Here is a 16041-nt window from a genome sequence, read left to right as displayed (position 1 = left end):
CTGAAAACAGCTGCACGTTTCTGGATGTGTTGCAGACATTTAGCCTCTCATCCCAGAGGCTTCTTCCAGACTTTGGTTGTGGTCAGAAACAAACACACTGGTTGTGCTGCAAGTCTTTTTCTTTTTTTCCCCAAAACATGTTTTTTTTCTAAATGAAGGTGATGTTGTTGTTCATAAAGTTAAAATTCATGTTGGAGTTAAGATTATTTCATCAAGTAGGACCTGTGGTTATCTAGCTCATGTAAAACATGTCATGTCTTGAAAGAATCGGGAATCGAAACAAGGAATTGGAATCGGAATCGTTCAAAATCAAACGATGCCCAACCCTACATCTGTGTTTAGTTTTAACATCTGTTTAAATGTTGTCATGGTTGCTAGGCAACAGTACACTCACCGATGTAAGGGTGTACATCACCATTCAGTTTCTCAGCTGTTCACTTCTAGTCTTCCCAATCAATGAAGGGCCCAGTGTCTGGTCCCATCTGGTCCTGCCTGGTTTTATCTGATTCGGTTTAGTGTGTGTGTGTGTGTGTGTGTGTGTGTGCTAGTGTGTGAGTGTGTGTGTGTGTGTGTGTGTGTGTGTGTGTGTGTGTGTGTGTGTGTGTGTGTGTGTGCGTGTGCGTGTGTGCAGAGACCAGCTTTCATTGACAAAACAACAGTTTAAATAGACTATTGATCGTGTATTTCCCCCCAGGTCTGCAGGAGCCTCCAGCCATTCCCACAAATTTTCACTCCCTCGACGTTAAATGTTCACACAGTAGGCCAGTCTATTAGAGTCAGATCTACAGGTGCTGGGCAGGGTCATTTCACCAGGAACTGGTTTTCATCGTCACTCTTGGCCAAAGCGTTCCTCCTAAAGTGAGCATCCTGGGATATAAAAGGTCAAAGGGTCTTTAATCCATAATCCTAGCGCTGTGGTTGTAATTCCACATAAGCATCAGCATCACTCTGCTGGGCGAGCTTGTGATTGGACGTGTCCCTTCAGGTGTCTCAAAGCCAATCATCTGCCTCCTGCATCCTCCACCCTCACACTGACCACCGTCATGTCCTCTGCTGGGTGAGCAGTACAACAAATGTTTGGTCCCTCCTATTGGGAGGTTGTTTGCAGCTACAGGAGTTGTTCCCACGAAACATCTGGAACCCTCTGAGTAAACCAGCTAACCAAGGCCACCAGACCATGTTCGTCCATTACACCCAAAGCAACGGTGAGGTTCGTCTAAAAAAGGTCCATGTTGTCTTCTGCTGGCCTGGTCGTTGTTTTGGATGTGAGCGTTAGCGAGGCACATGGGAGCTTAACGCTCCACACACAGTCAGGAATGGTGCCCAAGCCTAGGAGAATGAGGGGTGTTGACACCATCTACTACCTTCTAGTCTGCATAGGACTGCTGTAGCCCAACCAACGCACCAACGGTAAAATGTCTTGTTGACAACCCCGTCTTCAGCTCGGCTTACCTACTGTACACTCCATTTGTTGACATGAAGTGATGCTAGTGAGGGAGGTGGTGGCCTGCACTCCCTCAGCTGGTCCTGGTGTTCTGGTTCTGCTGCTCCCAGTGACACCAACAAGCCGTCAGATCTAACGGGTCCATCACTGTTACGCCTGGAGATGAAAACCTGCAGATATTTGTTCTAGCCTCCCTGACGCAGGTGCTCCACTTCTCAGCGTGCTACCTTTTAATTAAAGGAGAAGGTTCATTAGCAACTCTGTTAGTCAGTGGCTGGCCGGTGTCGGCGTGCAGCCGCAGACAAACACGCTGCAGCAGTAGAGTATTATTTAACCAGATGCTCTGTTTCTGGATCACAGTGTAACTGGTCTCCATAGTAACGGGAGGTGACCCCATTCCCGCTCAATCACAGAGGTTATTCCAGGTCACGGTGCTGTCATCACACCATGGTCGTGGTCCTGTAAGATGAAATAGCTTCATGAGTTTATTTTTAATCAGAGTTAGGAGGTGACACCAACTTCACCTGGTGGAGAGCGCCAACAGGAACCCTCAGAAAAAGGTTTTCCCACACAGCTGATGTTTCTCTGTCCAACCTGACATTTCTGGTAAAGAAACGTTTCCATCTTCACGGAGATGCTGGGTTGTCAATAAATCTAATTCATTTAATAAAGATTTAATGACGCTTAGAGCCTCACAACAGTGTCAGCAGAGGTCACGACCTTTAGGTCGTACATCTGCCGGGTTCCCCGAAAGAGGGAACTGGTGAAAAGTGTCCGTTTGTATTATTTAAGCAGGATTATTGTATAAACACAAAACCTCAGATGCCTCCAGCTTTAGGGGAGGACTCGTGTAGAGATGAGGATTAAACGGGCTGGTCCTGGGACAGCTGCAACCTGTACGTGGTCCTCCTTCTAGTCATGTAGAGCGCCACCCCCCTCCACACACACACACACACACACACACACACACACACACACACACACACACACACACACACACACTCGCACACGCACGCACGCACACACACACACACACACACACACACTCGCACACGCACGCACAGGCCCGGTTTTCTGATTAAGTTTGTTCTTCTTGTCTCTTCAGATGAACGAGAAGACGTTCAGAAGAAGACCTTCACCAAATGGGTGAACTTACAGTTGTCCAAGGTAAGACACATCTGGTTCCCATTCTAAACCAGTTTGTCACTGGGCTGTGGCAGTTGGTACACCATCATTCCTCTTGTAGCTGGACCACAATCCAACATGCCAAAAGACACACGTGTCTGAGTTGCTGTCCAGGGTCCTGGATCTGATCCAAGGTTAAAGCAGCTGATTTAATGACTTCTAGAGTAGAAAAAGGTGTTTGTTTTACTGTTGTTGAATAAAAGCAGCCGTGCGTGTGTTACACACCAAAAGACAAGCTGCTTTAGCGTGTCATAAACAGGACTAGTGTCAGTAATAAATTCATGCTAACTACACAACAATCCACTCCCAGGCTACCGCTAACGCTAGCCTGAGCCTCTTCTGAAAGAGAAGAACATCGACGCACACACGTGACGTTCCAGGATGTTCCGGGAATATCCTGAAATGCCTACTGAGTAATCTGGATGCACGGCTGCACACAGAGTTACTAGAAAGAAAGAAAATGACCTTTTATATATAAAAAAAAATCAATGAAAAAGATTTAAAAAATGGTTTAAAAATATATTGAAAATGACAAAAAATAAAAATTGGGATTAAAGTTGTAAGAAAAGGGAGAGAAAATGAAAATGAAATAGAGAAATCAGTGGATCCCCTGAAAGGTAGAAAGAGCAGAACAAGAAGAGGGAGGTGATGAAGGTCCCACCAAACCTGAACAGGTGAGTTTAAAGGAGACCACTGAGTCCACTGATCTCAGGCTCAGGGGGAGAGAGGTCCAGAGTCTGGGGGCTGCAGCAGCAAATGATCTGTCACCTTTGGTCTAACCCTAACCCTGGACCTCAAGGATTTGCTGGGGGTGTAGGGACTGAGAAGATCACCTTTGGTCTTTAGCCTGGTGCGCTGCACAACCAGTAGGTAGTACTAGCTTCAGGGAGCCAACAGGGTGAACCAGCTAATCAGCATCAGCTCATTTGATATTCATGTCCTGGCTGAGTGGGCGGGGCAAACCAATATTTCCATTGCAGAGCTTTAGTATGAGGTTGTGTTTGGCTATTTAGCCAAGCTCCTGGGCCATTGTGAGCCTCAACACAAGTTCATCTGTTCTATGGATGCTCTAAGACAGCCTTTCTCAAATGGGGGTACGCGTACCCCTGGGGGTACGTAAAGAAACTCCAGGGGGTACATCAGAGAAACAGACTGTGTCTAAAAAGAGCTTGATCACAGCATTTGCCTCCCTGCCACCAAGGATGAAAAAGATCCTCAGTGAAGCACAAGCCCAAGTGTCTCACTAAAAAGTCTGTAAAAACACTCCGATCAGTGCAGTAATGTTAAGATTTCAGTCTTCTTTTTGATTTTAAAAAATATATTATGAGATTTACATTTGTTTTTAGCAATTGTTATTTAAAATGACGTTGATGATTTCTTTTAGAGAACAGATATACTATGATCCCAAAAGAGAACACTTTATGTTGATATGCTTTTTATGAGCACAAATCTTTAATTATAATTAGCTTAATCATTTCTTTGGCCTGTATTTGATATATTTTTTTAAAATATTTCTAGTTATATATATATTCTTTTCCAAATAGTTCAAGAGATACTACAAAAAATGTGCAGTGTTTTGCACATTTATGGATTTTTCAATGGGTAATCTTATGGTTTTAAATAGTTTTATGGTGACTGTTTTCAATTAATTAATTAGAATCACATTTTAGTGATGAAAAATATTTCCAATACATTTAGTTATGGAGTATTAACATTTAAAATATTCAAAATAGTTTTTTCCCCCCCAAATGGTTGAATTTTGTACTTGTTTATCAGTTTCAAAGTTTAATAAATCAGTCACTGAAGGCACCTAATTAAGGTCTTGTTTTTTACAACCAAAAATGTATTTGCGCCTATTAGGGGTACTTGGCTGAAAAAAATATTTCACGGGGGGTACATCAGTGAAAAAAGGTTGAGTACCACTGCTCTAAGATCTGCTCCGTGTAGCTGCAGAACCCGTTGAAAGGTTCTAGTAGGCGGATCATGTCAGAAGCTGGGCCCACTGTGTCAGATGTTTCCTGTCATTCATTAACCTCCTTCCCTGCTGTTTGTTTTCCTTCATTTCCTCCTCCTCCTTTCAGAGGGAAATGAACAGTAGGGAAGGATTTGTTATTCTTAATGCCAGAAGCCTCCTCCTCCTCCTCATCCTCCTCCATCCTTTCAGCTGAGCTGTTTTCTCTGCTCGCAGAGCCACACACCCTATTGCGTACACAACAAAGGTTATTCCCATCACGTTCCTTCTCTCTTTGAGCATCATTCCGTAAAACTGGAATGGAAAGAGACCAGAGGGCAGTGTGATTTTAAGGCTTGGCTCTACGTACCAAACCCCTCGTCCACCGTGAAAACGAACAAGCATTCTTTCATCTCCTGGAACAGCTCCTCCCTCCCAGGAGCACATCAACTCCAACTAACTGGAAACAGGGAGAACATGACCAGCGTGGCGGAGTTGTTGTAGAACCCCAACATGTGGGTTTGGATGTTTGGTCATGTGACAAGTGAGTTTTGAACACCCTGCCATTTGGAAGTTCTCCCACTTGATGCGTTTCCTCTGTGAGACAAAGAATTTCAGGACATCACACTGCATGGCGTTTAGGGATGGGAAGTCAGAGTTAATATTTGGTACAGAAGCTTTGTTTGTAGTTCCAGAGGTCAAATGTTGCCTGTAGTTCTTGACCAGGTGTGCCCCCACTACAGCAGAATGTTGGCCCACTCTTCCACACAGATCTGCTCTAAATCTGTCAGGTTTCTGGGCTGTCGCTGACCAACACAGTTTCAGTTCCCTTCAACGTTCTTCTACTGAATTTAGGTCTGGAGACTGGCTAGGCCGCCCCGGAACCCTGACATGGTTCCTCTGGAGCCACTCCTTGGTCATCCTGGCTGTGTGCTTCAGGTCGTTGTCTTGTTGGAAGACCCATGGTCAATGCTCTGACTGAGGAAAGAAGGTTGTACCTCTTGGCCCCCTTCATCTTCTCCTTGATACAGTCCAGTCGTCCTGTCCCCTTGGTGGAAAAGCCCTCCCACAGCATGATGTTTCCACCCCCATGCTTCACAGTAGGTGTGGTGCAACGCATCCTTCTTTCTCCTCCAAACACGATGAGCGGAGCTTAAACCAGAATGTTCTACTTGGGTCTCATCTGACCACATGAAGTTCTCCCACACCTCCTCTGGATCACCCAGATGGTTGTTGGCAAACTTCAGATGGGCCTGGGTGTGTGATGACTCGAGCAGGGGAACCTTCTGTCCAATGCAGGATTTGAAACCATGACAGCCCAGTGCTCTACCAACAGTGACCTTTGAACCTGTGGTCCCAGCTTCTCCTGTGTACTTCTGAGCTGATTCCTCACTTTTCCTATCATCAGTGACACCCACCAGGTGAGGTGTTGAATGGAGCAACATCTAAAACAGACAGAGATCCATCCAACCCATTACTTATAACATTAAAAACACTAAACTTCTATGACCTGGTGGACTATAATTGAATGTTTGTACAATGCAAACAAAAAAACGTTGGTGCCTGTTTAAATAAGAGATTCACAAAAAGATGAGTAAATATGAGTTAAAAGGACATGAATTATTTAATAGGATAATCATAAAGGAGTGTTGTGTCTCTTTATATGGAGGGAAAATATGGAATAAATTCAAAAATGCAAAATCAATATTTACTTTTCAAATACATATTAATCATGAAATGCTGAAAATCTGTTACATAAACGAGTGACGGGGAGGAAAAAAGTGTGTGTGTACACATATACATGTGTGTGTGTGCGTATACGTGTGTGTATGTGTGTGTGTGTGTGTGTGTGTGTGTGTGTGTGTACATATATGTGTGTGTGTGTATACATATATGTGTGTGTCTATACGTGTGTGTGTATATATATATATATATATAAGTGTGTGTGTGTGTGTGTGTGTATATATATACGTGTGTGTGTGTGTGTGTGTATATACTTGTGTGTGTGTGTGTGTATATATATGTGTGTGTGTGTGTGTGTGTGTGTGTGTGTGTGTGTATATGTGTGTGTGTGTATATATCCAGACATAATTTAGTTCAAAGTATATTAAGAATTAGACTGTTGTTTTATTTTTATTAAAGAGCAAGTCACTCCAAATCAACATTTTTTTGATGATAAACTATATAAACTGTTGGCAAATGTAGTCAATAATTTGGCATTTTAGTTCTTCTTAGTTAAAATTTAAATATTCTGCCTAAAACTGTCAGTGTTGTGCCGTTGTCAGGTAAAAACTCTGCACAGCATTTGATTTTAAATCCGCCATCGCTATTGGCTAAGAGGTACACTATGACGTTAGATTAGGGCTGGGCGATATGACGATTTTAGACCGTTTTACGATCTACACATCTGACGGTCTGTCATTTTTGAGAGACCTTTTTATCACGATTCACAGCTCTGCTGTTGAATTTCTGCCTCTGAATGAAAATGGAACTTACCTCCGGCGATTGACACGCCTTTGTTTGACCCTTAACCAATCAGAGTGAGTCATAGTAATGTATTAGTGCCCCGCTTGTTTTCACCTGTGTGTGAACAAACATGGCTTCGGCCGCGGCTGAGAGCAACAATGAGGTTTTCGTTCCGAAGAGGAACGCAGGGTTTCCTTAGCGTGCGGCGCTAACAACTTAGCGACGTGACATGTCTCGGAGAAAGCGTAAAAACACTTTGGACGCTTCTTCTGAAGCAGGAAAATAACACCGCTTCTTAAGCAGAGCACGACGTCGCCTCGGCTCGTTCACCCTCTGCCGAGCCGGACTGAGCTCGGCCACTGGGTCGTTGGAGCTGCCCCGTGACTGCCTGATGGAAAACCAGCGGGTTTCATCAGACTCGTAAAGTTTCTTGTTTTTGCTGGGGACCCCCTGTATTTTACCGCTCCCTCCTGCGGGGGAGTGGTCTTCCCCTATTAATATTTAAAATGATTCTGTAAATTCCGTGTATCAATAGATACAATCTCTGCCTCTGCCAGCTGCAGTAAATGTAGTCTCCAAATAATAAATCTCCAAATAATTCATCTGTGTATCTCCTTTGATCCGCATTAGTGATATTCTCAGCACCAGAACAGTGAAGCAAAGAAAGATTCCTGAGTTTGTTAGTAATTTTCTTTATTAGGTGCATCTAACCTGTTCTATTCTCTGAAATTAGATCAAATCAGTGCTTCTATGGGTTGTCTCCAATCTGCACGGGAAAATTTTACTTTATTTAGAGACTTGTTGCAGAAAATATTCAGAATGCGCAGTTTTTTGCTACCACAAGCGATCTCTGGTCCAGCCGCACATCAGAGCCGTATTTGAGCTTAACTATCCACTACATGAGCAACTGGGAGCTACATAGTATTTTGAACAAGTTAATGTTTGCACAATACGTTTGCAATTGACATGTTTGCACTTTAAATATGTTTACGATTTTAATTTATGTTAAGTTACTTGAAAAATGAGAAAAACTGATTTTTGTGATTGTTTCTCTCAGGGCTTTTATCATCTCTGGTGTGAGTTTAAAATATAAGTGTGTTAGCACTGTGCTGATTATCCCTAATATGAATAAATGTTTATTTATTCAATGTTTCTCTTCTTCAATACGCAATTGAAGTTATGCTATTCATGGATAAAAAAATCGTGATAAAATCGAAATCGTGATAAAATATTGGAAAAATCGTGATATTCTATTTTTGCCATATCGCCCAGCCCTATGTTAGATGGTACATTATGATGTCACAATGTCGTGAGTGTGTGTATTTGTTAGTGGCTCCGCCCTCTTGGTCTGCTAGGCAACAGCATTTGTTGCATTTTTCAAACAGGAAGTGGGAGTTGAGTAAGAATCTGGTAGGGGGTGACTTGCTCTTTAATGTTATTTTAGCTAAAAGGGACATATAACGTGTTTTTCTTCTTTCCGTCTCCTTTTCATTTTCATTGATTTTAATGTGAATAAATGAAAATAAAGTAGAAAAAACATTACTCTATGTTATCCTATTCTATTTTAATTTACTATATTCTATTCTATTCTATTTGATGAAAATGTTTTACTGGCCCACCCTATCTGCTGGTTATATTTTTGCCCTCATGTGTCATGAAACCATCGTCTGACTGATGTCGTCCTCTCTGCCCTTTAGCCACAGCTGGCTCCGTTGGGTGCTAATGGTGAACCGCTGGCCTGTTGGGTTCTAATGGTTAACCGCTGGTCCCGTTAAGATCTAATGGTGAACTGCTGGCCCCATTGGGTTCTAATGGTGCACCGCTGGTCCTGTTGGGTTCTGATGGTGAACTGCTGGTCCCGTTGGGTTCTAATGGTGAACCGCTGGTCCCATTGGGTTGTAATGGTGAACCGTTGGTCCCGTTGGGTTCTAATGGTGAACCCCTGGTCCCACTGGGTTCTAATGCCATTGGGTTGTAATGGTGATCCGCTGGTCCTGTTGGGTTCTAATGGTGAATCGCTGGTCATGTTGGGTTCTAATGGTGAACCGCTGGTCCCGTTGGGTTGTAATGGTGATGGTCCTGTTGAGTTCTAGTGGTGAACCTCTGGTCCTCTTGGGTTCTAATGTCATTGGGTTCTAATGGTGATCTGCTGGTCCCGTTAGGTTCTAATTTTGAATCACTGGTCCCGTTGGGTTCTAATGCTGTTGGCTTCCAATGGTGATTCGCTGGCCCTTAGCGATGGGTACCGAATTCGGTGCATTTTAAGGTACTGACCGAATTCCATAGTACCGACTGAGCACCGATTCATGTCATTTTTAAATGGTGCCTCATTTTGGTACCCGTCCTTCATAACGAGAACTTGCTTAGACAGCTGCGCATGTGCAAGAGCTTTATGTCATCGGTCGCTGCGAGCCAGTTGTAAACAGAGCAGCATGGTAGAAAGAACGCACACTAAAGCTTGGGTCCACTTCACTAAATGTAATGGGTAACTGGGTGATGATGAAACGAGCGACAACGATCTAAGTGAGACATCCTCATCTTAATCTGCTCCGGTAGGTAAATAAAATGTTTAAGATAACGTTAGCTTGATATGTTAGCTTCCGTTCCTCTTATGGTGCATTCGCTTTCTCCTCGGAACTCCGAATTTCCGACTAGAAGAACATGAACGCGCTCTAAAGTTTGGCTTCACTTTACTAAGTGCGACGGGTGATTGGGTGAAGATGAAACCAGCGACAACGATCTAAGTGTGAGGCATCATCGTTTTAATCTGCTCCAGCAGTTAAATAAACTGTTTAAGATAACGTTAGCTTTATGAGTTAGCTTCCATTGCCACCATTGTTATCAGCTAATGGTGTGTTCGCTTTCTCCTCGGACATTCTAACTTCCCAGTAGGAAAAATTAAATGAAAAAGGACGGCAAAAGGAATGAAGATACACAGTAAATTCAGTTCACAGTAAAGATGTTTGCTTCAGTTTAATTATCAGCTTATAAAACTACAAGGACGATGTTAAAATACAAACAGTTGTATGTTATTTATCGTGATATTTATCAAATATGGTTATATATTGAGAAAATATACATTTAATTATAAAAGAGAATTAAAATATTAAACACTCAAAAGTATCTAAAATTGGTACCGTTAAGTACCGGTATCGATTCCTAGGTACCGGGAATTAGTACGAATCGATTCAATTGTCAAAGGTACCCATCCCTACTGGCCCTGTTGGGTTCTAATGGTGATCTGCTTGTTCCATTGGGTTCTAATGCTGTTGGTTTCTAATAATGATCCACAGGTCCCATTGGCTTCTAATGGTGATCCGGTCGTCCCATTGGGTTCTAATGGTGATCCGCTGGTCCTGTTAGGTTTTAATGATTAATCGCTGGCCCTGTTGGGTTCCAATAGTGAATTGCTGGTTATGTTAGGTTCTAATGCCATTGGGTTCTAATTGTGATCCGCTGGTCCTGTTGGGTTCTAATGGTGAACTGCTGGTCCTGTTGGGTTCTAATGGTGATCTGCTGGTCCCATTGGGTTCTAATGGTGAATTGCTGGTCCCGTTGGATTCTAGTGGTGAAACACGGGTCCTGTTGGGTTCTAATGGTGATCCGCTGGTCCTGTTGGGTTCTAATGGTGAATCGCTGGTCCCATTGGGTTCTAATGGTGAACCGCTGGTCCTGTTGGGTTGTAATGGTGAACCGCTGGCCCTGTTGGGTCCCAATGGTGAATTGCTGGTTATGTTAGGTTCTAATGCCATTGGGTTCTAATTTATGATCCACTGGTCCTGTTGGGTTCTAATGGTGATCTGCTGGTCCCATTGGGTTCTAATGGTGAAGTGCTGGTCCCGTTGGATTCTAGTGGTGAAACGCAGGTCCTGTTGGGTTCTAATGGTGATCCGCTGGTCCTGCTGGGTTCTAATGTTGAACCACAAACCACCCAAATCCTTTTTTCTGTCCCTTTTCTCTAAAGGAGCAGCATAATCATAAATTACGCTGCAGCAACACTTAGATTGTAATTCAGTAAAAGCCCAGTCTCACTCTTGTATCAAATTACTCCACCAGTCTTCTCCCGTGCACGGACAGTTTACATGATGATGTGAGTTTTGTCCTAACTGCTTAGCAAAGCTTTGAAATCTATTTGAAAGCCTGTGATTTAGCTGGAAGTCATTTCATCTGCAGAAAGGTGTTTTTTGAAAGCTTTCAGCTCAGTCAAGGACACGCTTCTGAAACACGACTGTAAAATCTGTCAGGAGACAATACTTAGCATCATCCGTGTGTGTGTGTGTGTGTTTGTGTGTGTGTTTGTGTGTGTGTGTGTGTGTGTGTGTGTGTGTGTGTGTGTGTGTGTGTGTGTGTGTGTGTGTGTGGTCCTCTTCAGATCAGGGATGAAAGCATGAATTAGGTAAATAAATGACTGAAACAACCTCACGGTGGTGCTCCGCCTGTAGATCCTCACCGCCGCCCTCCTAGGATATGCCTGAGAGGTTAGCTAGCTGCCAGATGAGTCTTCATTCGCATAATGTAGTGAAGGCCTCTGGATATATTTGTATTTCTACACAAAGGTCACACTCAGAATCCTCCAGAAACATGGAAATGTGCTGATGCTTCAGCAGCAGCAGCCCTGCAGACAATGGCAGCTGTCAACATGTTCAAGGCAGGAAGGAGACGAGTCATTTAGGGAGCATCAGCTGTCAACCAAGCCCAGCAGAACTGCTGGGAGATGCTGTCATTCAGACTTGCTGGTGAATAAAACCTATTTGTCTCCTTCGTGGTTGTGTGTTTAAGTGGGAAAAGTGGTTTTATCTGTTAGATTACATCAATAAACTATGAAAGAGGATGCTCTTCTAGTTTTCTACTGGCACACCCTGGTGCAGCTCTAGATGTGATGGGACCTCATCTACGAATGCAGAAATGAAAGAAAGACACAATAAGCATAAAGAAATTGTACATATTTTAGTTCTGAAAATGTTTAACATCCTTCCCCATCAGCCTCCAGGTCGACTTGCAGGTTGTCCGAGTCAGGCTGGATGAACTAGTTGCATCCCTCTGGCTCTGATATCTGTTCTGCTCGTCGTACTCCAGAGAAAACAAAATGGGATGACTAGAAGATTTCAGAAGCTACATCTGACTGATTAAACGTTGTGGTCTGCTCTAACGCTAACGCAGAAAAGCCGGAGCTCCGAACCGTGTGCGTTAGCATCCTGAGGGAAAGCATCTGGGCAGCCCTCAGACCGGAAACCATCTTTTTTTGTGCTTTCTCTTTAAAAACATCAGATTCTTTTTCAAATCCAGCCGTAAAATCCTAACGTTTTTATTCATTAGACATGCCGTTAGAAGGAAACTTGCCTGCAGCCACTTTCAGTACAGTAACTAAGTACTTCCATTTAAACCATCCGAGCTCTATAAACAAACCGAGCTAAGGTTGTTAAATACAGGAAGTGTTGCCTCACTAAGTCAAACTCACTGTAGATTGTTGTTGCGTTCTGATGCTGCAGCTGAGAAACCCATTGACTAGGGTTGGTGGTATTTAGTTTACTTGCAGGTTAATTACTTGTTAGTCCTTATTGAAACAATCACTGAACATTACTGCATGAAAGTATAACCCTCACTGAGCCAAAGGACCCAAACAAATGTTCTCTAACCATAAGAGTTGTCCCAAACATTTCAATCTGATTATCTGATATTAAAGTGAAACCATGAATTCAGCATGTGGCTAATTGAGTCATTAAATCTTGCACCGGAGCCAAAGTTTGCAGCTCGAAGCTGTCAGTAAAGCTCTGTGGTGCCCCAGCGCTGGCAGAAATAAGACAGGGACATTTTAGTCTCAGTAGAGCACCGATGTGAATGTGACCAGAAGGTTTGAACTGCTGTACTGTTGTGATGTCAGACTGCTGCTGAGTGTGGGTGAGTATTGTCAGAAAACCATAAATAGTCACTGTTCTCACACGGCCGGCTGTAACGTACAGTCCCAGACACGGAGACGATCTCCTATAGCAGCAGAGCAGGAACACAAGTTATTATCATCAGTGCATAGATAATAATCACTACACCAAAATAAACAGGTCTTTGTCACGTTGTGTATGTACGCCTTCTAGTTATGGCTCAGGGACACTTGTTAGACCATCTACTGTCCCCATCACCACAGGAGACTGGTGTTGCTTTGGGAGTCTTCTACTGAATGTTGGTGGCTTTCAAAATGAAACCAAAGTCCACCTTGTTGGTGACTATGGTTGTGTCAGATCCCAGCATTCCCTGGTGGCAATGGAAAGTCTTCTGAACCCCACTGATCCTGTAGTAGAGCTGCTGCTGTGTTTGGATCATTTTTCTGTTTACTGACCTTGTTTGGTCCAAACTGAAGCTGTGAGACAGATGGACGAACATTTGAGCATGGCTTTGGCATATGGTGCAATGTCAGCGTAATAAAAAGTCAACATGTTCTCATCTAACGTTAGGGGTGCCTGACTCGAGACCATCTACCAATCACAATCAGTCTTACTCAGTCTGCAGAAGCCTACCATGAGGAGAGTCAGTTCAGGTGGTGGTTAAGCCTGCTGCACACGAGAGCAATCTGCTGAGCAAACTGCCTCGAATGACCATTTGCTCAGCAGATTGCTCGCTGTGTGCACCTGATTTTCACTGAGTTTTCCGCCTCACAAGACGCTGAGCCGAATATCTGACCATTCAGATATGTTCCGCCTCACGGGGGGTAGAAACTCGCTGTGTGTGCACTACTGAGCTGCTGGCTGAGCTGAAATATTCTAGTGGCCAAACAAAGCGCGTTCTCCGCTCACATGACCCCAAGATGGCAGCCCCCTGCCCTGTCTGCGTGTCAGAAAAATAAACAAAATGGTACCTTGCGGATCGATGGGCCCACTGTTTCTATTACCCTTTCGAAGGATCTGGGCGGCGGTACTGTCGGAAGGATTCTGGGTCTTCCAGGCACATCTCTTGGAGTAAATTGGAATAAACTCCTTGCCCGCCCTTCTTTCCAGCCACCGTATACATACTTTCCTAACCTTGAAATGCTGGTGGCGGCAGTGCTTCATCAACAACAAAAGTAGAGGAATTTCCTCCGTTTCCAGCTCTGCCTCCGTTTTGTTTATTTTCTGACATGAAGACAGGGGGCTGCCATCTTGGAATCATGTGAGCGGAGAACACACTTTGATTGGCCACTAGAATATTTTAGCTCAGCCAGCAGCTCAGTTGTGTGCACACGGCGAGTTTCTACCCCCGTGAGGTGGAAAATATTACTGGTCAGATATTCGGCTCAGCGTCTCGAGAGGCGGAAAACTCAGTGAAAATCAGGTGCACACAGCGAGCAATCTGCTGAGCAAACAGTCATTCGAGGCTGTTTGCTCAGCAGATTGCTCTCGTGTGCCTCTCTGGTGAGGTTTTTGTCCAACCAAGGGGAGACTCAAAGAAAGACCCAGGACACTCTAGAGGGACTATGTCTCTCGGGTGTTCAGGGAACACCTTGAGATTCCCCCGGAGGAACTGGCTAAAGAAGCTGGAGAGAGGGAAGCTTAGGCTGCTGCCCCTGCGAAAGCCAATGGATGGATGGATACCATGAAGGGTCCTCATGTGAGAGTTTGTTGTGTTTCTGAATTTCACTGGCAAACTGAGTCATGAATCAACAACCCTTCACCTGTTGGCTCAGCTAAGATGTGGATAAAATACTGAAGCTAATATGAAGATGCAAACAGAAGTCGCAATGAGAAAGAGAATAAGAGGTGGATGACACCAAAAACATACTCATACAGACATGCATTCTATTACAACATCATTTAGCCCATGCCAACATGAAAAGATGTATGCAGGTTGCTGATGTTCATGTTGCTTTAAGATGCTTTCCTATGACCTGGAAGGGGCGGAGTGGCGTGAAAGAAACGCATCAGAAGGAATGTTGGAAGGTTTTTGTGAGTGTGGTATGTTGGACATGAGGCTTGTTGAGGTATAACTATGTAGGTACAGGACACTAGCTGGACCCTTGTGGCGATAAAAGATAATTTCTGTTTGACGTGGCTCCATTTCAATGATGCGTTGGGCTTTGTTTCGGAGAAGTTTGACACAAGTGTCTACAGTTATGATTGGATCATGTTGCAAAAAAATAAAATGTAAATTTGACCCAGATTAAAGTCACTTACCCCTTATATAGGTTAAAGGTCAACAGGTCAACCAGAGGGCAGGATCACAGCCAAACTGAACTCAGAGCCATTTTCTTGCTGTGAACATGGAGCGTTAAAAATTTCATCAGGGGTCTCTGCCATGAATCATAGCAGCCGTAGTTGGGCTAGCCGAAGGAAAACTTACTTAAATTATTAAAGTGCTGTTTGCAAGTGTGTTCCCAACACTAAAACATCCTGTTGAGCCAAGATCACCAGCAGCACAGACAAACGTCTGACTCTTACCTTAATTCATGATTTATACTTCTCTGTCAGCTCCACAACGGACAGAGTGCCTGAAAGGTTTTCACACGCAAACTGCGGCACAGGCAGAAATTCTCTACCAGGACAACAGAGGGCGTAATGATTTTCCTGTCACCATCTTTCAGTTCAATTTATGTATATAGAAAGGAAGAAAAGTTTCCCATGAAAGGAACCCAGCAGGTTGCATCGAGTCACTGACTAGTGTCAGAATCTTTACAGCAATCCTCTTACTAAGCAAGCATGCAGTGACAGTGGAGAGGAAAACTCCCTTTTAACATGAAGAAACCTCCAGAGGATCATGGCTCAGTATAAGCAGCCATCCACCATGTCTCACTGGGGATCGAGAAGACAGAGCAGGCACGCACGCACGTACACACACACACACACACACACACACACACACACACACACACACACACACACACACACACACACACTTTGTCTTTCTATCATAGTAAGGACCCTCCATTGACTTCCATTCATTTTTGTGGCTCCACCACTAACTATAACCAATGCTGATCTAGCCCTAACCTAAGAGCAAGGGAGAGCCGTCTTTACCAACCGTACACTCCACC

General features: G+C 43.9%; 1 protein-coding gene across 9 annotated transcripts in view; it reads left to right on the top strand.

Annotated features, from left to right (window-relative positions):
• dmd (dystrophin) overlaps positions 1–16041 on the top strand; it is a 306195-nt gene that overhangs the window by 76521 nt on the left and 213633 nt on the right. For all 9 annotated transcript variants that reach the window (XM_054743058.2, XM_054743055.2, XM_054743052.2 and 6 more), the window contains exon 2: positions 2550–2611. In XM_054743058.2, the coding sequence (XP_054599033.1) occupies positions 2550–2611 (62 nt within the window). The remainder of the gene's footprint in view (positions 1–2549; positions 2612–16041) is intronic.

This window comes from Nothobranchius furzeri, chromosome 14 (genome assembly GCF_043380555.1).
Source record: "Nothobranchius furzeri strain GRZ-AD chromosome 14, NfurGRZ-RIMD1, whole genome shotgun sequence".
Lineage (NCBI taxonomy): Eukaryota > Metazoa > Chordata > Actinopteri > Cyprinodontiformes > Nothobranchiidae > Nothobranchius > Nothobranchius furzeri.
The sequence above is the reverse complement of the archived record's forward strand: the minus strand, read 5'-3'. Positions and strand labels throughout refer to the sequence as shown.